Raw genomic sequence first — 15,626 nt, 5'->3', positions numbered from 1 at the left:
ACCATCTATACTATAAGAGGTTCTGTGATGATTCTTCTATGTTGGTAGAATATAACCAACAGGAGGAATGACTGCAACCATGACCTGGCTTGCCAAAAGGCATGGATCTTCAAGTAGCTGTATGGACAGTATAGTGACAAGGTGAAGGTGAAATGCTAATTCAAAGATCTCACAAAATACTTCATGGTTTGATATTTTAAATATTAATCTCCCAGTAGAGTATAATAGCAGTTCTAAGTTACTGCTTTGTGTTTAAGTCTTTGTCAATTCATGCCTATAGTCTTTTGTGTTCTTAGCATTTCTTTTCTGTGGGGTAAATGAATAGCTGTCCTATACTTGATCTACAATGCATATTGAATACCTTTCTATTTTCTTTTGGGGAAACTTTAGACATGAGCCAAACTTTGGCTTTAAGTGAATCTTCCTGAAGCTTTAGGCCATAGAAATAAAGAGGCAAAAAATAGAAGAAAAATACCCTGACACTTCTCTTTAGAGAAAGATTGTGCCCATCAGCACACCTGAACATAGAGCTAGGGAAGCCTTTAGAAGGAGAGAACTCAGCAGCAAATTTGAATTGTTTTATATTATTTATAGTATTTATATTATAAAAATAAAATTTATAAACAAAACAAAATTATGTCCATTTAGCTTTTTTAAAATGTAGGTACTGGTGATTTACTGTTGGTTTTTATCCCAACATTATTTCTAATATTAATGTTTAGCCTTCATTCTCGAAGAAGATCATAACATCATGGGAGGTGATGCCGTGACAAGCACATGAATTAGATTTGAATGATGGGGTGCTAAGCCACCAGCCTCACTTTTTTCCCCTAGGGCTAGTGGTCAGATAGCAATAAAGATGACTGAATTTGGCCTTGAATGCAAAGCAATCAAGGTTAATGACTTGTCCAATGTCACATAGCTAGAAGGGTCAAGTGACTGAAGTTCAATTTGAACTCCTGTCCTCCTGACTCCAAGAGCAGTGCTTTATCCATTGAGCCACCTAGCTCCTCCTAATTACCAACCCTAATTAGAAGACACTCTGGCATTGCTTTTCAATTGTAGAGATTTCTTGATGAAAGTGTTCCCAGTGCTTACCACTGAGAGGACACAGGTTTTTCAGAAAAAAAGTGCTAATGTGAATCTCAGGAAGGGAACAGATCTTTGGGAAATATATTAGATAACAAAACTTTGAAAAATTTGAGAACATCATGGAAATTTTCTTTTGTAGTCTTCCCTTCCAAGGGGAAAAAAAGTTTTTGATCACTTTAAAAAATAATTTCAATTTAACTCATTTGCTTTCATTAAACTTCTTCAAAATATACATCTCTACAAAATATACATCTCTCACTTCCTCTATTTGAAGACCCACAAATTTAATGTTGAAAATCACATAAGAACCAATGTCTGATAACATAATATATTTTATGCATAGTTCACATGAATGTACATTTATCCTTGAAAAGTTATTTTTCTGATTAAAAAAACTGGATCATTTTGATTCATCATTTTTGACAAAAATTTTCACCAAGTTTAAAGTGCAATGGTGGTAAAGAAATTTTTTTTAGGACTAACCAATGTTTGGTTTACCACATTTTTATTTCCTGAAATCAGCTCTATTCTTTGAGGTGAGTGTTTTTTTAAACACGTTTGCGTTTTTTTCTGTATATGCTGTTCCATTCACAAAAAAAATCAATATTTGGTATGTTCAAGTTATAATTCAAACAAAAAAATCAGTTTCAGATCCCCACAGAAATTCTAAGAATATTCACTACTCATACTCAATAGTTCTCAGGAAAAGTTTCACATTTTAAATATAATTTTGAATCACTCTTATAGTGTAGAAACTAAAATATCAGCTTGATTTTGGGATAAATTAAAAATAGAAACAAAAGCATTTAGACATATTTTAATTATTAAATATGGATCTGAAGGAAAGATTGCTTCAAATGGTAGGTTACCAGCTCTTATCCTGTCATTCTGAATTTATCATATCAAGCCTTTAAATTTATCCTCTTTATCCCAAATTCCAGATTTCTTATGGTTTCAGTATAGCTAGTTCTTGCCTATTTAAAATAGGTCTTACAGCTAAGCAAATTTGAATATTGTATATGTTGAAATTAAAGGCAATCGGGGTGGCTAGGTGTTGCAGTGGATAGAGCACCAGCCCTGGAGTGAGGAGTACCTGAGTTCAACTCTGGCCTCAGACACTTAATAATTATTTAGCTGTGTGGCCTTGGGCAAGCCACTTAACTCCATTGCCTTACAAAAACTAAAAAAAAAAAAACAACATTAAATTAAATTTTAAAAATCCCTGATATATTTATTTTCAAAAATAGAAATGTTAAATATTTTTCTCTCTAAGTAATTGGAATTACTAATGGAATTACTAATTTGAACTACTAATGAGTAAAGCCACATATTCAACCATCTAGAAGACTAACATAAGTAGCACTAACACAGGTGAGGGACCCAAGTCTTATCCTGATCACTTATCTTATAACCACAATTGAGCTTATAGGTTTTCTTATATAGAGGATTAAAGTTTCCTCTCTGAGGTTTAAAAGTAAATTTTCCACACATGTAGCAGAAGTTATTAGGATGACTGACATGTTTGCAAGGTATACTAAGAATAGAAGTAATGCACACCATCTACAAAATATAAAACACTAGGGAAAGTAGGAGCAGAAATCTAAGCAATGGGAATGAGACTCAAGTAACCTTAATAAGATCATTGTACTGGAAGGCATCATGGCAACCATCAGGCCTAACCCATTCATTTTTTAAGTGAAGAAGCTGAAGTGTAGAGAGCTGAAGTACCTTGCTCATGAGGTTTGGGATCAGATCTTAATAGTAACACATTTCTAAATGACATTTTGAGATGTACAAAGAGTGCTTTCTTCACAATAATTCCAAAAAGTAGTATGTCAGTATTACTTTTCTTATGTTTTTGTTGTTGTTTAGTTGTTTCAGTCATTTCTGATTCCTAATGAAACCCATTTGGTGTTTTGGCAGAGATATTGGAACAGTTTGCCATTTCTTTCTCCAGCTCATGGTAGAAACAGTCAAACAGGGTCAAGTGATTTAACCAGGGTCATACAGCTATTATATGTCCATATGAACTCTGGTCTTCCTGACTAGGTTCTTTATCCATTGTGCCACCTTTTCTCATATTACAGACGAGAAAATAACCTCTCAGTGAGTAAGTATAGGAGCCAGAATTTGAACTCATCTCTTTTCCTGTACTGTTTCCCCTGTACATGCTTCTTTCGCATTACTTCCTTATCAGTCTACTTCAGGTCTTCAAAGACATCAGAACTCCAAATTTCTTTTTTTTTCCTTCATTTTTTAATTAAAGCTTTTATTTGAGTTTTACAATTTTTCCCCCAATCTTACTTCCCTCCCCCCACCCCACCCCATGGAAAGCAATCTGTCAGTCTATACTTTGTTTTCATGTTGTACATTGATCCAAATTGAGTGTGATGAGAGAGAAATCATATCCTTAAGGAAGAAACAAAAAGTATACGAGATAACAAGATCAGACAATAAGATATTTTTTTTGATTAAAGGGAATAGTCCTTGAACTTTGTCCAAACATGGCTCTTTATCTGGATACAGATGGCACTCTCCTTTGCAGACAGCCTAAAATTGTCCCTGACTGTTGCACTGATGGAATGAGCAAGTCCATCAAGGTTGATCATCTCCCCCACGTTGCTGTTAGGGTGTACAGTGTTTTTCTGGTTCTGTTCATCTCACTCAGCATCAGTTCATGCAAATCCCTCCAGGCTTCCCTGAATTCCCATCCCTCCTGGTTTCTAATAGAACAATAGTGTTCCATGACATACATATATCACAGTTTGCTAAGCCATTCCCCAATTGAAGGACATTTACTTGATTTCCAATTTATTGCCACTACAAACAGGGCTGCTATGAATATTTTTGTACAAGTGATGTTTTTACCCTTTTTCCTCATCTCTTCAGGGTATAGACCCAGTAGTGCCATTGCTGGATCAAAGGGTGTGCTCATTTTTGTTGCCCTTTGGACATAAGAACTCCAAATTTCAAATTTCTAATGAGGCTACTCTGACACTGTCATTAGATTGGAAGCTTACCTCTTCAGTTGCTTTTTGCCATCTTCTAAACTCATTTCTCTTCTGTTTCTCATCAGGCTATAGCCTTTCACCCTCCTTCCTGATTCCCTTCCCCCAAAGGGGGAACCGATTACCAATGAGAAACAGCTTTTTGATTTTCCCTGAATCTTGTGATTCCTGGAGCTGAATCTTGTGATTCCTGGAGCTGATTATAAATGTGCTGACTGGACATACTAAGAACGCAAGTCATTCTCCAAGATGACTCTGATGCTCCCCACCCTTCTGAGAATCTCTACAAGCTGAAGAGAAAATTAGAGGGAAAGTGGTGGTGATAATAGATACAAAGATTTGGAGATATGCTGCTTGCAGAAGCTCGTTCCTGCTTCCACTCCTGCTCTCTCCTCACTCTCTCTCTGAGATGTCTCTCCCCAAATGCCATTATAATAATGACTAGTCCAATGAGTAGGTGGTCCCTTACAAGGTATAATAAGAACCTAATCCATCTCCCCCATTTGCCTGTTATGGTGTTTGAAATTCCCACCACTGGATTTGGATTCATAGGATAATAGATTTAGCATTGTAAGGAAACTAGACCACTTCCTTCATTTTATGAGTGATCGAACGGAGGTCCAGAGAGGTGAAATCCCTTGCCTGCAGTCTTCTAATCCACTGAAGAAGCAATATACTGGGGGAGGGGGGAGACTGGATTTAGAATCAGATGATGTCACTTATAATCTATTACTTGCTAGCTATGTGACCCTGAGCAAGTCACTGAACCCCCATGGTCGTTAGTTTTCTCATCTGTAAAATAAGAGGGTTAGACTATATGAACTTTGAGTTTCTTTATAGTTCTAAATGTATGATCCTATGAGCCCCTTCATTTTACCTATGGGAAAACTGAGGTTAAAAGATTTAACCCAAAAGTTTTACAAGCAACAGAGCCAAAATTCAAACCTGGGTGTTCTAGACTCCAACTTTAATGTTCTTTTTACTACTTAAAGCATCACTGAAGAATTTATAGGGTTCCCCTTAAAACGAGCCACTGGAGAAGAAAGTGAAGCTGGTAACTTAGCCCTCACTCAAATCTAATTCATGTGCTTGTCATGACATCACCTCCCTGAGGCCATGGTTTTCTCTGAGAATGAAGGACAAACATCAACATCGATATGCTGCCAATTTGGATAAGGACAAAATGAGTTGTACAACTATTTGAATATAAAAGGATCATGCTATAACCTACTAAAACTCCTTTCTATCCAAATTTCCAATTAGAAACTCAAAGAGCCTACTTCAAAGTTTCTTTGTGAAATAACCCTGAGTTTTTCTATGATGAAAACACTTCATATATAGCATCTGCAACAAACAGGACCTACTTTGTAAAGAATAACTGGACAAATTATGGAGAGGCTTAGCACCTATTGGTGGTGATAATAGTAACCACACTGTAAATGCAATCATTGCTAATATTTATAAAGTGCCTACTATGTGTCAGCACTATAAAGTATTGAGCACTTTCTAAATATTATTTCATTTGATCTCCCAACAATCTGGGAAATAGGTGCTAACTTTTTTTTTTAGTTTTTTTTACACTTGAGGAAACTGGCAAGCATAGGGAGGTGACTTGTCCAAGTTCCTACAGATAGACTGTAGGAGATGGGATTTAGACTCTAAATCCAGTTTTCATTTTATGATATTAAACCTGAATCTACAAATAATCAGAATTAAAATGAAGGTTGATCTTGTATCACTTATTTATTGATCCTTTTTACAATTAATTGCTTTTATCCTGTAACTACTTAAGTCATGGTTCTTTGTCTCTATTTAATGGTCTATGATAGGTTAAGTTTAAAAACCCTGCTAATCACTGATTTAATCTTGCCTCAAGTAATTTAGTTGACCTTGGGGGAATATGTGTGAACACAAAACCATCCTTCAAGGACATCTGGTTTGTTGTCCAAATGTCTGACCCACTGTCTTGTATCTGTTCTCAAATAATGTCTCAGGTTGGAAGGAAGGGGTCATTGTTTGCCCATCATTACCAAACTTTCAACCAGTCATTTTGTTCCCTGTGCCTCAGCTCTGTAGTCAATTATACTGTCCTCAACTCCATTATTTTATCTATCCTGTTCTGTCTTTTGCTTTGTACTCCCCAAAAACTACAAAAGGGAAGAGGTACTCTTAATCAGGATCTCTGATATAAAAATGAAATAATCCATTGATCCTTTTAATGGTAGGCAGTATGCCCCTAATAATAAATGTTATCTTGTTCAGATAATTGCCTTAGTTTACTCTTTTGTTAAATTTCACCTATTACACCATAGCATATTGTAATCAATATTGTAATCAATATGTAATCAATGAAATGCTATTGATAAAGCTATGTTTGTAGTTAACATTCCATAAATATTGAATCTTTTTAGAATAGGATGGAAATATCATCTCCTAGAATGTTTTTGCAAAAATGCTTGTGTTATCTAGAAATGTTGCTCCAATGAGGGAAGCAAGAAAATTGATAACATTACTTAGCTTTTGCCTTCCCCTTCAGGAAGGGGAGCTATAAGTTTTAAAGGGAGATGGAAGGAGTCAAAAAAATTCTGGGACATGTACACTCTTTGACAAGGTCAAACCTAGGTGGGAAATTGCTATATGAAGGGCACAGAGCATCTAAAGATGGAGGAGGAGGAGGAGGAGGAGGGAAGCAGCAGAATTAAAAATGAAGGTAGAGCAACAATGAAGACAAACTTGACTTATCCAAAAAATTAACAAAGGTCATCTCTGATTAGAATGAATAAAAGAAAACCCAAATTCCTCAAGAATGGGGCTGTTTTTTCACTCTTCCCTGTACCTAAAACAATCCTTGGCTATAGTTTACAAACTATATAAATCCTTCATGAATACTTGTTGAATTGAACTGAATTTAACTAAATGGAATGGAGGCTGCACAGGGAAATTTCTGTCACTTCCAGGAAGCACTTTCAACATCTATTGGCCTTGCCAAAATGATGGGCATGAGTTTGGGCTCTTGAATTTGGCTAACAATGAGTGATGTATTTAAAAAGTTGCTAGTAAATTTTTGTTTACCCTAACAACAATTAGCTCACATGCTAGACATGAAATTTCTTTACTTTGCTCCTGTTGCATATTGTCAATTCATGACTACTGGACCACTCTTAGCCTAAGGTCCCCTTGGGTTTACCAGCAGCCACATCAAAGCACTTTTAAGATTTTTGACCATTCCCTTTTCTGTAGCTGAACTCTCATAACCGGGTTGTCTCTTTTAATATAACTTGAGTTCCGGGGCAGCTAGGTAGAGGACAGGCCCTAGAGTCAGGAGGATCTGAGTTCAAATGCGGCCTCAGACACTTAATAATTAACTAGCTGTGTGACTTTGGGCAAGTCACTTAACCCCATTTCCTTTTATATATATATATATATATATATATATATATATATATATATATATGTATATATATAACTTGAGTTCCTTGAGAGCAGATTGTCTTCCTCTTTCTAACTGTACCACAATTCTATAGCACAATATTGGCACAAAGTGAGCATTTACTAAAAGTTTTTTTAAATTTTATTCCCATCTGAACTAGTCTTAGCTTCCCTTTGAAGTGTCTACTTAGTTCTATTCTAACAACAAACAGAATAAACATCAATAATATATGCTGCTCTTTCACATTAAAGACTTTATTCCTGATCCTATAGTAGGAAGAAGCTAGGGACTTGGAGGTTTTCTTTTCCTATTATAGTGATGGGTTTGGGTTCAGTCATTTCTATTCTCATGTCCATTTCCATAAACATAGCCAAAGAAATGATATAAAAATGAATTAAGAAATAACCACACAATAATGGAGGAACACTTCTTTCAGTTACAATTTAGAAAAATGCTTTATGTGGCCCTATATTCATAATAATAAAAATAATAAAGATAATATCTGGAATTTTTAATATAGGTCTCTAGGATTTACAAAGCATTTTACAAACATTATTTTGTTTCATCCCCACAAAAACCCTGTGAGGTAGCTAAAATTCATAAGATTATCCTCATTTTTCAAAAAAGGAAACTGGCTCAGTTCATGATCACAGACCTAGTAAGTGCTAAAATCAGGCCAAATCTTCCTTACTCCTAATTCAGTGCCCTATCCACTGAACCATATTGTTTGGAGAGATAAAGGAATAGAAACCATTTTCATCTTTATCCATTCCCTAATTCACCAAATGTTATCCAGTTTATCATTTGCTTTTGTTTGGGTTTTTTTGTTGTTTAGTCAATTTTTTAGCTATTTGTGACTCTTTGTGACTCTGTTTGGAGTTTTCTTGGCAAAGATAGATACTGTACTGGCTTGCCATTTCCTTTTCCAGCTCATTTTACAGATGAGGAAACTGAGGCAAGCAAGATTACATGACTTCCTCAGGGGCACATTAATAATAAATTTGGGATTGGAATGGACATAAGCTATCAAGTCCAACCAACTCATCTGACTCCCTTTTTTTTTAACTTAGAAAAGGTTTTCGTATATATAGATCATATATATATATATATATATATATATATATATATATATATATATATATCTCAGGTCAATAAATGGAAGACCAGTGGCAACGGCTCTTTACAACTTGCAACAGGGACTTTTTAAAGGTCAGAAAGATCACAACACAGGCCACAAGAAGGGTGAGGCAGGTAGGAAGGATGAGCACCAAGTAGAGCAGACCAAGGTCCACTCTCCCCCACTTGCAATTCTGGTAAACATCCTCAGACAGTTCCACCACACGAAATATCTCAGAGGAGAAGTTGCAGGTAACAGCTCCCCAGTCTGCAATGTGCAGCATCTTCAAGCTGCGGAGGGCTATCCAGCCCTCCAGCCAGCAGCAATCATATGGATTCTGACTGAGGTAGAGAAAACGGAGGCTCTTTTTGAATTGCTCAGAGCCGGCCCACTGAGGAAGGGTTGTGAGTCGGTTCCTCCGAAGATCCAGGGTATGCAGCTCTAGGCTACCCCAAAACCGTGGAAAGCTAGTTAAAGAATTTGTTGATACATCTAAGTATCTCAGATTCCTAAACCCAGAGAAATACAACTCTGTGCCATTGAGATGAAGGTCAATGTCCCTGAGAAACAGAACCTGTAATGTGGGAGCAAGGTCCTGGAGAGGATTAATGCCCTGCAACAGAATACCATGGTTACTGGACAGGTCTAAATGAGTGAGGGGTGTCCCTCTGAAAGTGTGCTCTTCCAACGTTGTCAGTCCACAATTTTTAAGAAAGAGGTTCCTCAAAGATGCAATATTTTGGAAATTCACACAGGCCATTTGGTTAACCTTTTTTGAAAGGGGGCAAAGAGTGATTTGATTATGACTCAAATCAATTGTAGTGATGTTACTGGTATTGGTGAAAAGGCCTGGGGGGACCCCTTGGAGCTGATTGGAGCTAAGATTAAAATATCTGAGGTTCTTTAAGAAGCTGGTCAGCTTGGGGGCTACCCGCAGTTCTGAGAGCTGGTTTTGACTGAGGTTAAGGTCAGAAAGAGAGTTGGGAGGATCATCTTCTTGGATGTAGAGTGTCTGTAAGCAGTTCTGATTAAGGTTCAGATGGGAAAGGGAAGTCATGTTCCTTAAGAATCTATCTGGTAGGTACCTGAGCTGGTTCTGACTAAGGTCCAAGAAGTGAAGGGCAGAGAGGTCACTCAGGGCAAATTCTTCCCAGAGGTTAACAGTGGTGACATTAGTCACATTACCACTGATGAGGAGGAACTGGACTGCCATCTCCTTTGGGGATGAGACATTATAGAGGTCCCTGTAAAAGCCCATCTCATTGTCCTTTAGTAACAGGGTACGAAGCCTGTTCTTTTGAGGCAGAAAGGGAAAAAACAGCAGCTGATTGTGGGAGAGGTCCAGTGTCTCCAGTTCAAAGGGAGTATCTCCACTGTCTGCTATGAACCACTCCAGGATATTATAACTGATGTTCAGCACCTGAAGCTGGGTAAGGCCAAAGTTCACAATGCAGGGGAGGTGGTTAAAGGCCAGATTGAGCCTCCTCAGCCACTTCAGGTGGTCAAAGGTACCACTTTCAATCTCAAAGATGTAGTTCTTTTGCAAATCCAGCTCCTGAAGTTGCCCCAGGTTTTGAAAGATGGTGTCATCAAGCCTCATGATGGCATTCCTTGCCAGAGACAGAGACTCCAGTGATGAGATATTAAGGAGCATCTCAGCCACCATGTCCTCAGTCAGGGAGTTTCCTGACAGATCCAGCTTCCTCAGTCCCAGGAGAGATTGGAGAGCAGTTCCAGACTCTCCATAGTTTTTTGAGAGGAAGTTGTTGCTCAGGTCCAAAGTGTGGAGGTAGCTGCTCCCCTGGAATGTATTTTGGTCAATGAGCTCCAATTTACAATTACCTAAACTCAGCCTCTCCAAGTTGGAATAGTGCTGGAGGGAATGATGCTCCAAGGTCTTGATTGGGTTGGCATCAAGGATAAGCTCTATAGAAAGGGATGGAAGGTCCCTGGGTACTGAAACTAGGTGTCTTCTTTGGCAATCAGCAACTCGATCCACCTAGGTTTGAAAACATATGAATCAGCAATGCCAAAGAGCCAAAGACCTCTTCCTCAAGCTTTTTAAAACTAATCATAATTGCTCATATTTCATATATATATATATATATACATACATATGTGTGTATTTTAATTCACTTAAAAGATTATCTCTAGCATCTACAATCTCAATCATGGCTATTTCTACTACCACCAACAACTGTTGACCAGTTACTAACAACTTAAGGGTGACCCCAAGAGACAAGGTAGCACACACTCTTCCTCTGATCCTGGTCCTGCTTCCATCCCACTACCCACAGCCAGTGTCTAAGGAAGCATCTACTGCCAACATGGCAACTGCTTCTTAATGTGTGACAGGCCCCACCTCCTCTTCATAACCAGAAAAGAATGGTGTTCATTACTAAAGATTATGGAACTATCAAATAGTTCAACAGATGTGATTCTTTCAATAGAAATGACACTAAAGGAGATGTATTACTATCTGCCTTGCCACTTTATATCTAACTGGTAGCTGAAATCTGTTATATGTCTTTTCTTTTAGAATATGAGACCCTTGAAAAAAATTATTTAATTTTTCTATTTGTAACCTCAATGCCTGATATACTTTTCATTTAAAACTCAATAAATGCTTTTTCAATTGTTTAGGGCCTCTAAAGACTACATTTTAAAACAAATAATAGAATATAGAATATAGAAAAGTGGAGAACAGCTCATGTCTGAATGCTTATTCAGACAAAGGGCAGCTATTGGAGTTAAGAATGATGAGTTTCTCTTACAAATGGGTTTCACTCCAGAACCAGGAGATCATTATACACAATAACCTCAATACTGTATGATGATCAACTATGGTAGGCATCTTTTTTGAGCAATACAACAATCCAAGACAATTTCAAAAGACTCATAATGGAAACTGCTATACACATCCAGAGAAAGAACTGATGAAGTCTGCATGTAGATTGAAGCTACTCTTCACTTTTTTTGTTTTTTGTGACTTTTCCCTTTTGTTCCGTGTCTTCCTTCACAATATGACTAATGTGGAAATATGCTTAATATGCTTGCACATATATAATCTATATCACATTGCCTGTCATCTTGAAGAGTAGGAGAGAAAAAATTTGGAACTCAAAATGATATTTAAAAATGAAGGTTTATGGGGCGGCTAGGTGACACAGTGGATAGAGTACCAGCCCTGGAGTCAGGAGTATCTGAGTTCAAATCTGACCTCAGACATTTAATAATTACCAAGCTATGTGGCCTTGGGCAAGCCACTTAACCCCAGTGCCTTGAAAAAAACTAAAATAAAAATAAAGGTTTAAAACTATACGTATAATTGAAAAAATAAAATACTATTTATAAAATAACAAGAGAAGAGAAAAAAATGGGTCACAACAATTGGTTGATAAGCTTTTAAGGGCCAACTCTGGCAATAGCTATGAAGATCAAAAAGTGAAACAATACCTGACCTCAAGGAGCTACTTTTTATCAGGTGAAATAATATAAAGCATGTAGAAGTGAATACAGAGCATAAATAAGATAAATAAAAAACAATCAGAAGAGATGTTATTTTTCCAATTACATGCAAAGATAATTTTCAAAATTCATTCATTTGGAAGTTTATTTTTTTACCACCCTCTCTTCTCTCTCCTATCCTCCATCCATTTCATCTTAAAGATAAGAACATCTGGGATTGGTAACATCTTAGACCTTTCTGAGAGTGAAACAAATACCTATCTATCAGATAGCTGAGGAATGGGCAGACAGGTATATAAATAAATGTGGCCAGTAACTCAAGACTTCTTTATCTTGTCTCTGCAAACTTTAGACTTTTCTCTGCAGCCTAGGAAGTGACATTGAAAGTGAACTTTGAATGAAGCAAGGGATTCTAAATGAAGAATATGAGGAGAGAGCTACTCCAAGGCAGGAAATAGCCTGTGCCACAGTACAAATATGGGAGATAGAGTATTATGTACAAGAAATAGCAACCTAGAGGGTGTAAAATGAAGTAGAGTGATGTGGAATAAGCTTCAAAGCTGAGCTAAAGCAGGACCGGAAAGGGCTTTAAATTTCAAATGGAGGACTTTGTCTTTTATCCCTTGGACAACAGACTTTGAATCAGGAGAGTGACATAGTCAGGTTTGTACTCCAGGAAGATCATTGCCCCACACAACTGACAGCTGCTCCATGCATGGGTCACTCATCCTGGAGAGCACCACTTTTTTCTGCACAGATCAGACAAGAAATTTTACTCAATCGGTATCATTGAGATTCTGCAGTTCTGGTCAGTAAAACTCAAGGGGACCTCAAAAATCATTTTCAACCCTTCATCTTACAAACGAAGTGACTAAGGCCTAGAGAAGTAACAGAGCTACAACTATGTCTTTTGATTTCTAGGCCAGTATTCTTCCCAGTGTTTATCATGCTGCAATTCTTCTAAGAGAATTGTAATATCAGATGGCAAATTAGATATTAGGATAAGACTTGGTTCCCCCTCAAAGGAACCATCACAAAGGTTGCAGAAACCTTTAATGCCACCCCCTAAATCTGATGAAAAGGAGGGGCCAAAATGAATGTCAGCCTTGAGTCCCTAAATTAGGGTGAAGAGGACAGAATGAAAATTCAATTCAATTTAATGAGTGTTTATAAAGTATCTCTTACATTTACTAGGCTGATGTGGGGAAAATAGTGTGTGGAGGCACTGGGCTAGGCAGTAAAATGTCTAGATAAATTTAATAAAGTTGGAATAGATATGGTTCCTGAACTCCTAAAACTTAAAAAAAATCTCTATGAATAAATTAATTGTCAATAATCCAACTTTCTCTGTAACCTAAAAGTATTACCAAATTCCAGTAAATTTGTCCAAGAGCTTTAGAGAAAATCCTCTCCTTAAGAACATTTCATCAGAATCATAGAATCTGCAAATGATAGAACCCAAGAGATAAGGTTTCTAGAAGTCTGGCAATTCCCTTTTACCTTTGTCATTTGCATCCATTTCATCCTTTTCCCCCCATTATCTTTCTTTTTCTTTTTTTTAATTTTCTTTTATTTTTCCAATTACATGCAAAGATAATTTTCAAAATTCACTCATTTGGCAGTTTATTTTTTTACCACCCTCTCTTCTCTCTCCTATCCTCCATCCATTTCATCTTAAAGATAAGAACATCTGGGATTGGTAACATCTTAGACCTTTCTGAGAGTGAAACAAATACCTATCTATCAGATAGTTGAGGAATGGGAAGACAGGTATATAAATAAATGTGGCCAGTAACTCAAGACTTCTTTATCTTGTCTCTGCAAACTTTAGACTTTTCTCTGCAGCAATACTTGAGGCAGAGACCTAAACCAAACTAGACTAGTGGCTATTCCTCAAACTCAATATCAAATCTTCTTCCTCCATATATTTTCATTTTGGTTTTTTTCTTTGTTTTGTTTTGGTTTTGCTTTTGCAAGGTGATGAGGTTAAGTGATTTGCCCAAGGTCACACAGCTAGGTAATTATTAAGTGTCTGAGGTCGGATTTGAACTCAGGTCCTCTTGACTCCAGGGCCGGCGCTCTATCCACTGAGCCACCTAGCTGCCTCCATTCCTCCATATATTTTCACATGAAGTCCCCTATACCTGAAATCCCCTTCTGTCTCATCTCAAACTTATTTTCCAAATGGATATGGTGGCATATGCCTTGAATTCCTGCAATCTAGGAGGCTGAGGCTAAAGGATTTTTTGAGCCTGAGAGTACTGCACTTCAGTGGGTCAAATGAACCAGGTTGTGTACATTAAATCTGTCATCAAAATGATGAACAATCAGTCTGTCTAAGGAGGGATAAATCTCCTTATATCAGTTGTAAGATTTAGGTCTATGATTAGCCCCTGGGCTTCCAGTTTCCAGTTTGATTCTTAGTGGGGGGGGGGGGGAGATGGGAAAGAACAAAGAGGAAAAGGAGGAGGAGGAGGAAGAGGATAAGAAGGAAACGGGAAGAAGAAATTATTAAGCATATGTCTAGCTACATCCTTATGTACTCCCTAGAATTTACACTCTGCCAGCCTTCCCAATACAGTAACTCATTCAATAACCTTCTGTGATGGCAGGAATAACTGTATTTAAGGCCTTACAGGGCAAACTCACCAGTTTGCAAACCCCTTGGTATTCTGCTGCTGCCATTCTAGTTCCATTCGTCCACTCTACAATCAGCACAATGAAACTCAGGGAAAGCCACAGGGACAGTAACTCCATCTCAAGAGCATCACTGTATAAGGAAAAGAAAGAAAAATAAGATTAAGGGGAAAAATTATATATATATATATATATATATATATATACACACACACACATATACACATCTTTGTTATCTGTGTTGGAAGGACATAAGGCCTTGAGAGTTGACAGATCATATAAATGGCATCCTTAAGTTAGAAAACTTTTTGACTTATTTTCTTAAATATTTATTTATCCTGAATTTACTAACAAAAACAAAACTTAAAATCCAAACTAAAAGAACCAACCCAAATCCATACATTCATCATGTCTGGAATCCAATGCCTCATTCTCTTCCATTAGTCTATCACCTTAGGACGCTGGAAGCATTCTTTATTATCAGTCCTTTGGAGTCTTCATTGATCATCATGTTGACAATAGTTCTTAGACCTTTCAAAGATTTTTTTTACAATATTGTTATAATTGTATAAATTGTTCTCCTGCTTTTGCTTAATTCATTCTCCTTTAGTTCAATAAGTTTTCCCATTTCTCTAAATATATCACTTTCATTATATCTTATAAGACAACAATATTAATCTGTCATAATTTGTTCAACCATTCATCAATTAATAGTTTCCAGTTTTTTGTTCAAAGAGTTGTTATGAATATTTTTTGGATAAGTGGATTTTTCCCTCTTTTAAAAAAAATTTCTTTAGTATTTTTCCTTTGTAGCATTATTGCTAGATCAGTATCTCAGTCTAGTGATACTTAGAAAATAGTCCCAAATGTTTTC

The 15,626-nt window shown here is 36.9% G+C and overlaps 1 protein-coding gene across 1 annotated transcript in view; it reads right to left on the bottom strand.

The window, feature by feature from the left end:
• Positions 1 to 7,576: 7,576 nt before the first annotated feature.
• Positions 7,577 to 15,626, bottom strand: part of NRROS (negative regulator of reactive oxygen species) — a 32,774-nt gene continuing 24,724 nt past the window's right edge. Inside the window, exons 2-3 of the mRNA XM_074214778.1 lie at positions 14,765 to 14,885; positions 7,577 to 10,646 (exon numbers count right to left, since the gene is read on the bottom strand). Coding sequence (XP_074070879.1) covers positions 8,679 to 10,646; positions 14,765 to 14,872 — 2,076 coding nt within the window. The 5' untranslated portion in view covers positions 14,873 to 14,885 and the 3' untranslated portion in view covers positions 7,577 to 8,678. The remainder of the gene's footprint in view (positions 10,647 to 14,764; positions 14,886 to 15,626) is intronic.

Source organism: Macrotis lagotis, chromosome 1, assembly GCF_037893015.1.
Source record: "Macrotis lagotis isolate mMagLag1 chromosome 1, bilby.v1.9.chrom.fasta, whole genome shotgun sequence".
Taxonomy (NCBI): Eukaryota; Metazoa; Chordata; class Mammalia; order Peramelemorphia; family Peramelidae; genus Macrotis; species Macrotis lagotis.
Note: the sequence above shows the minus strand (reverse complement) of the source record. Positions and strands in the feature narration are given on the sequence as shown.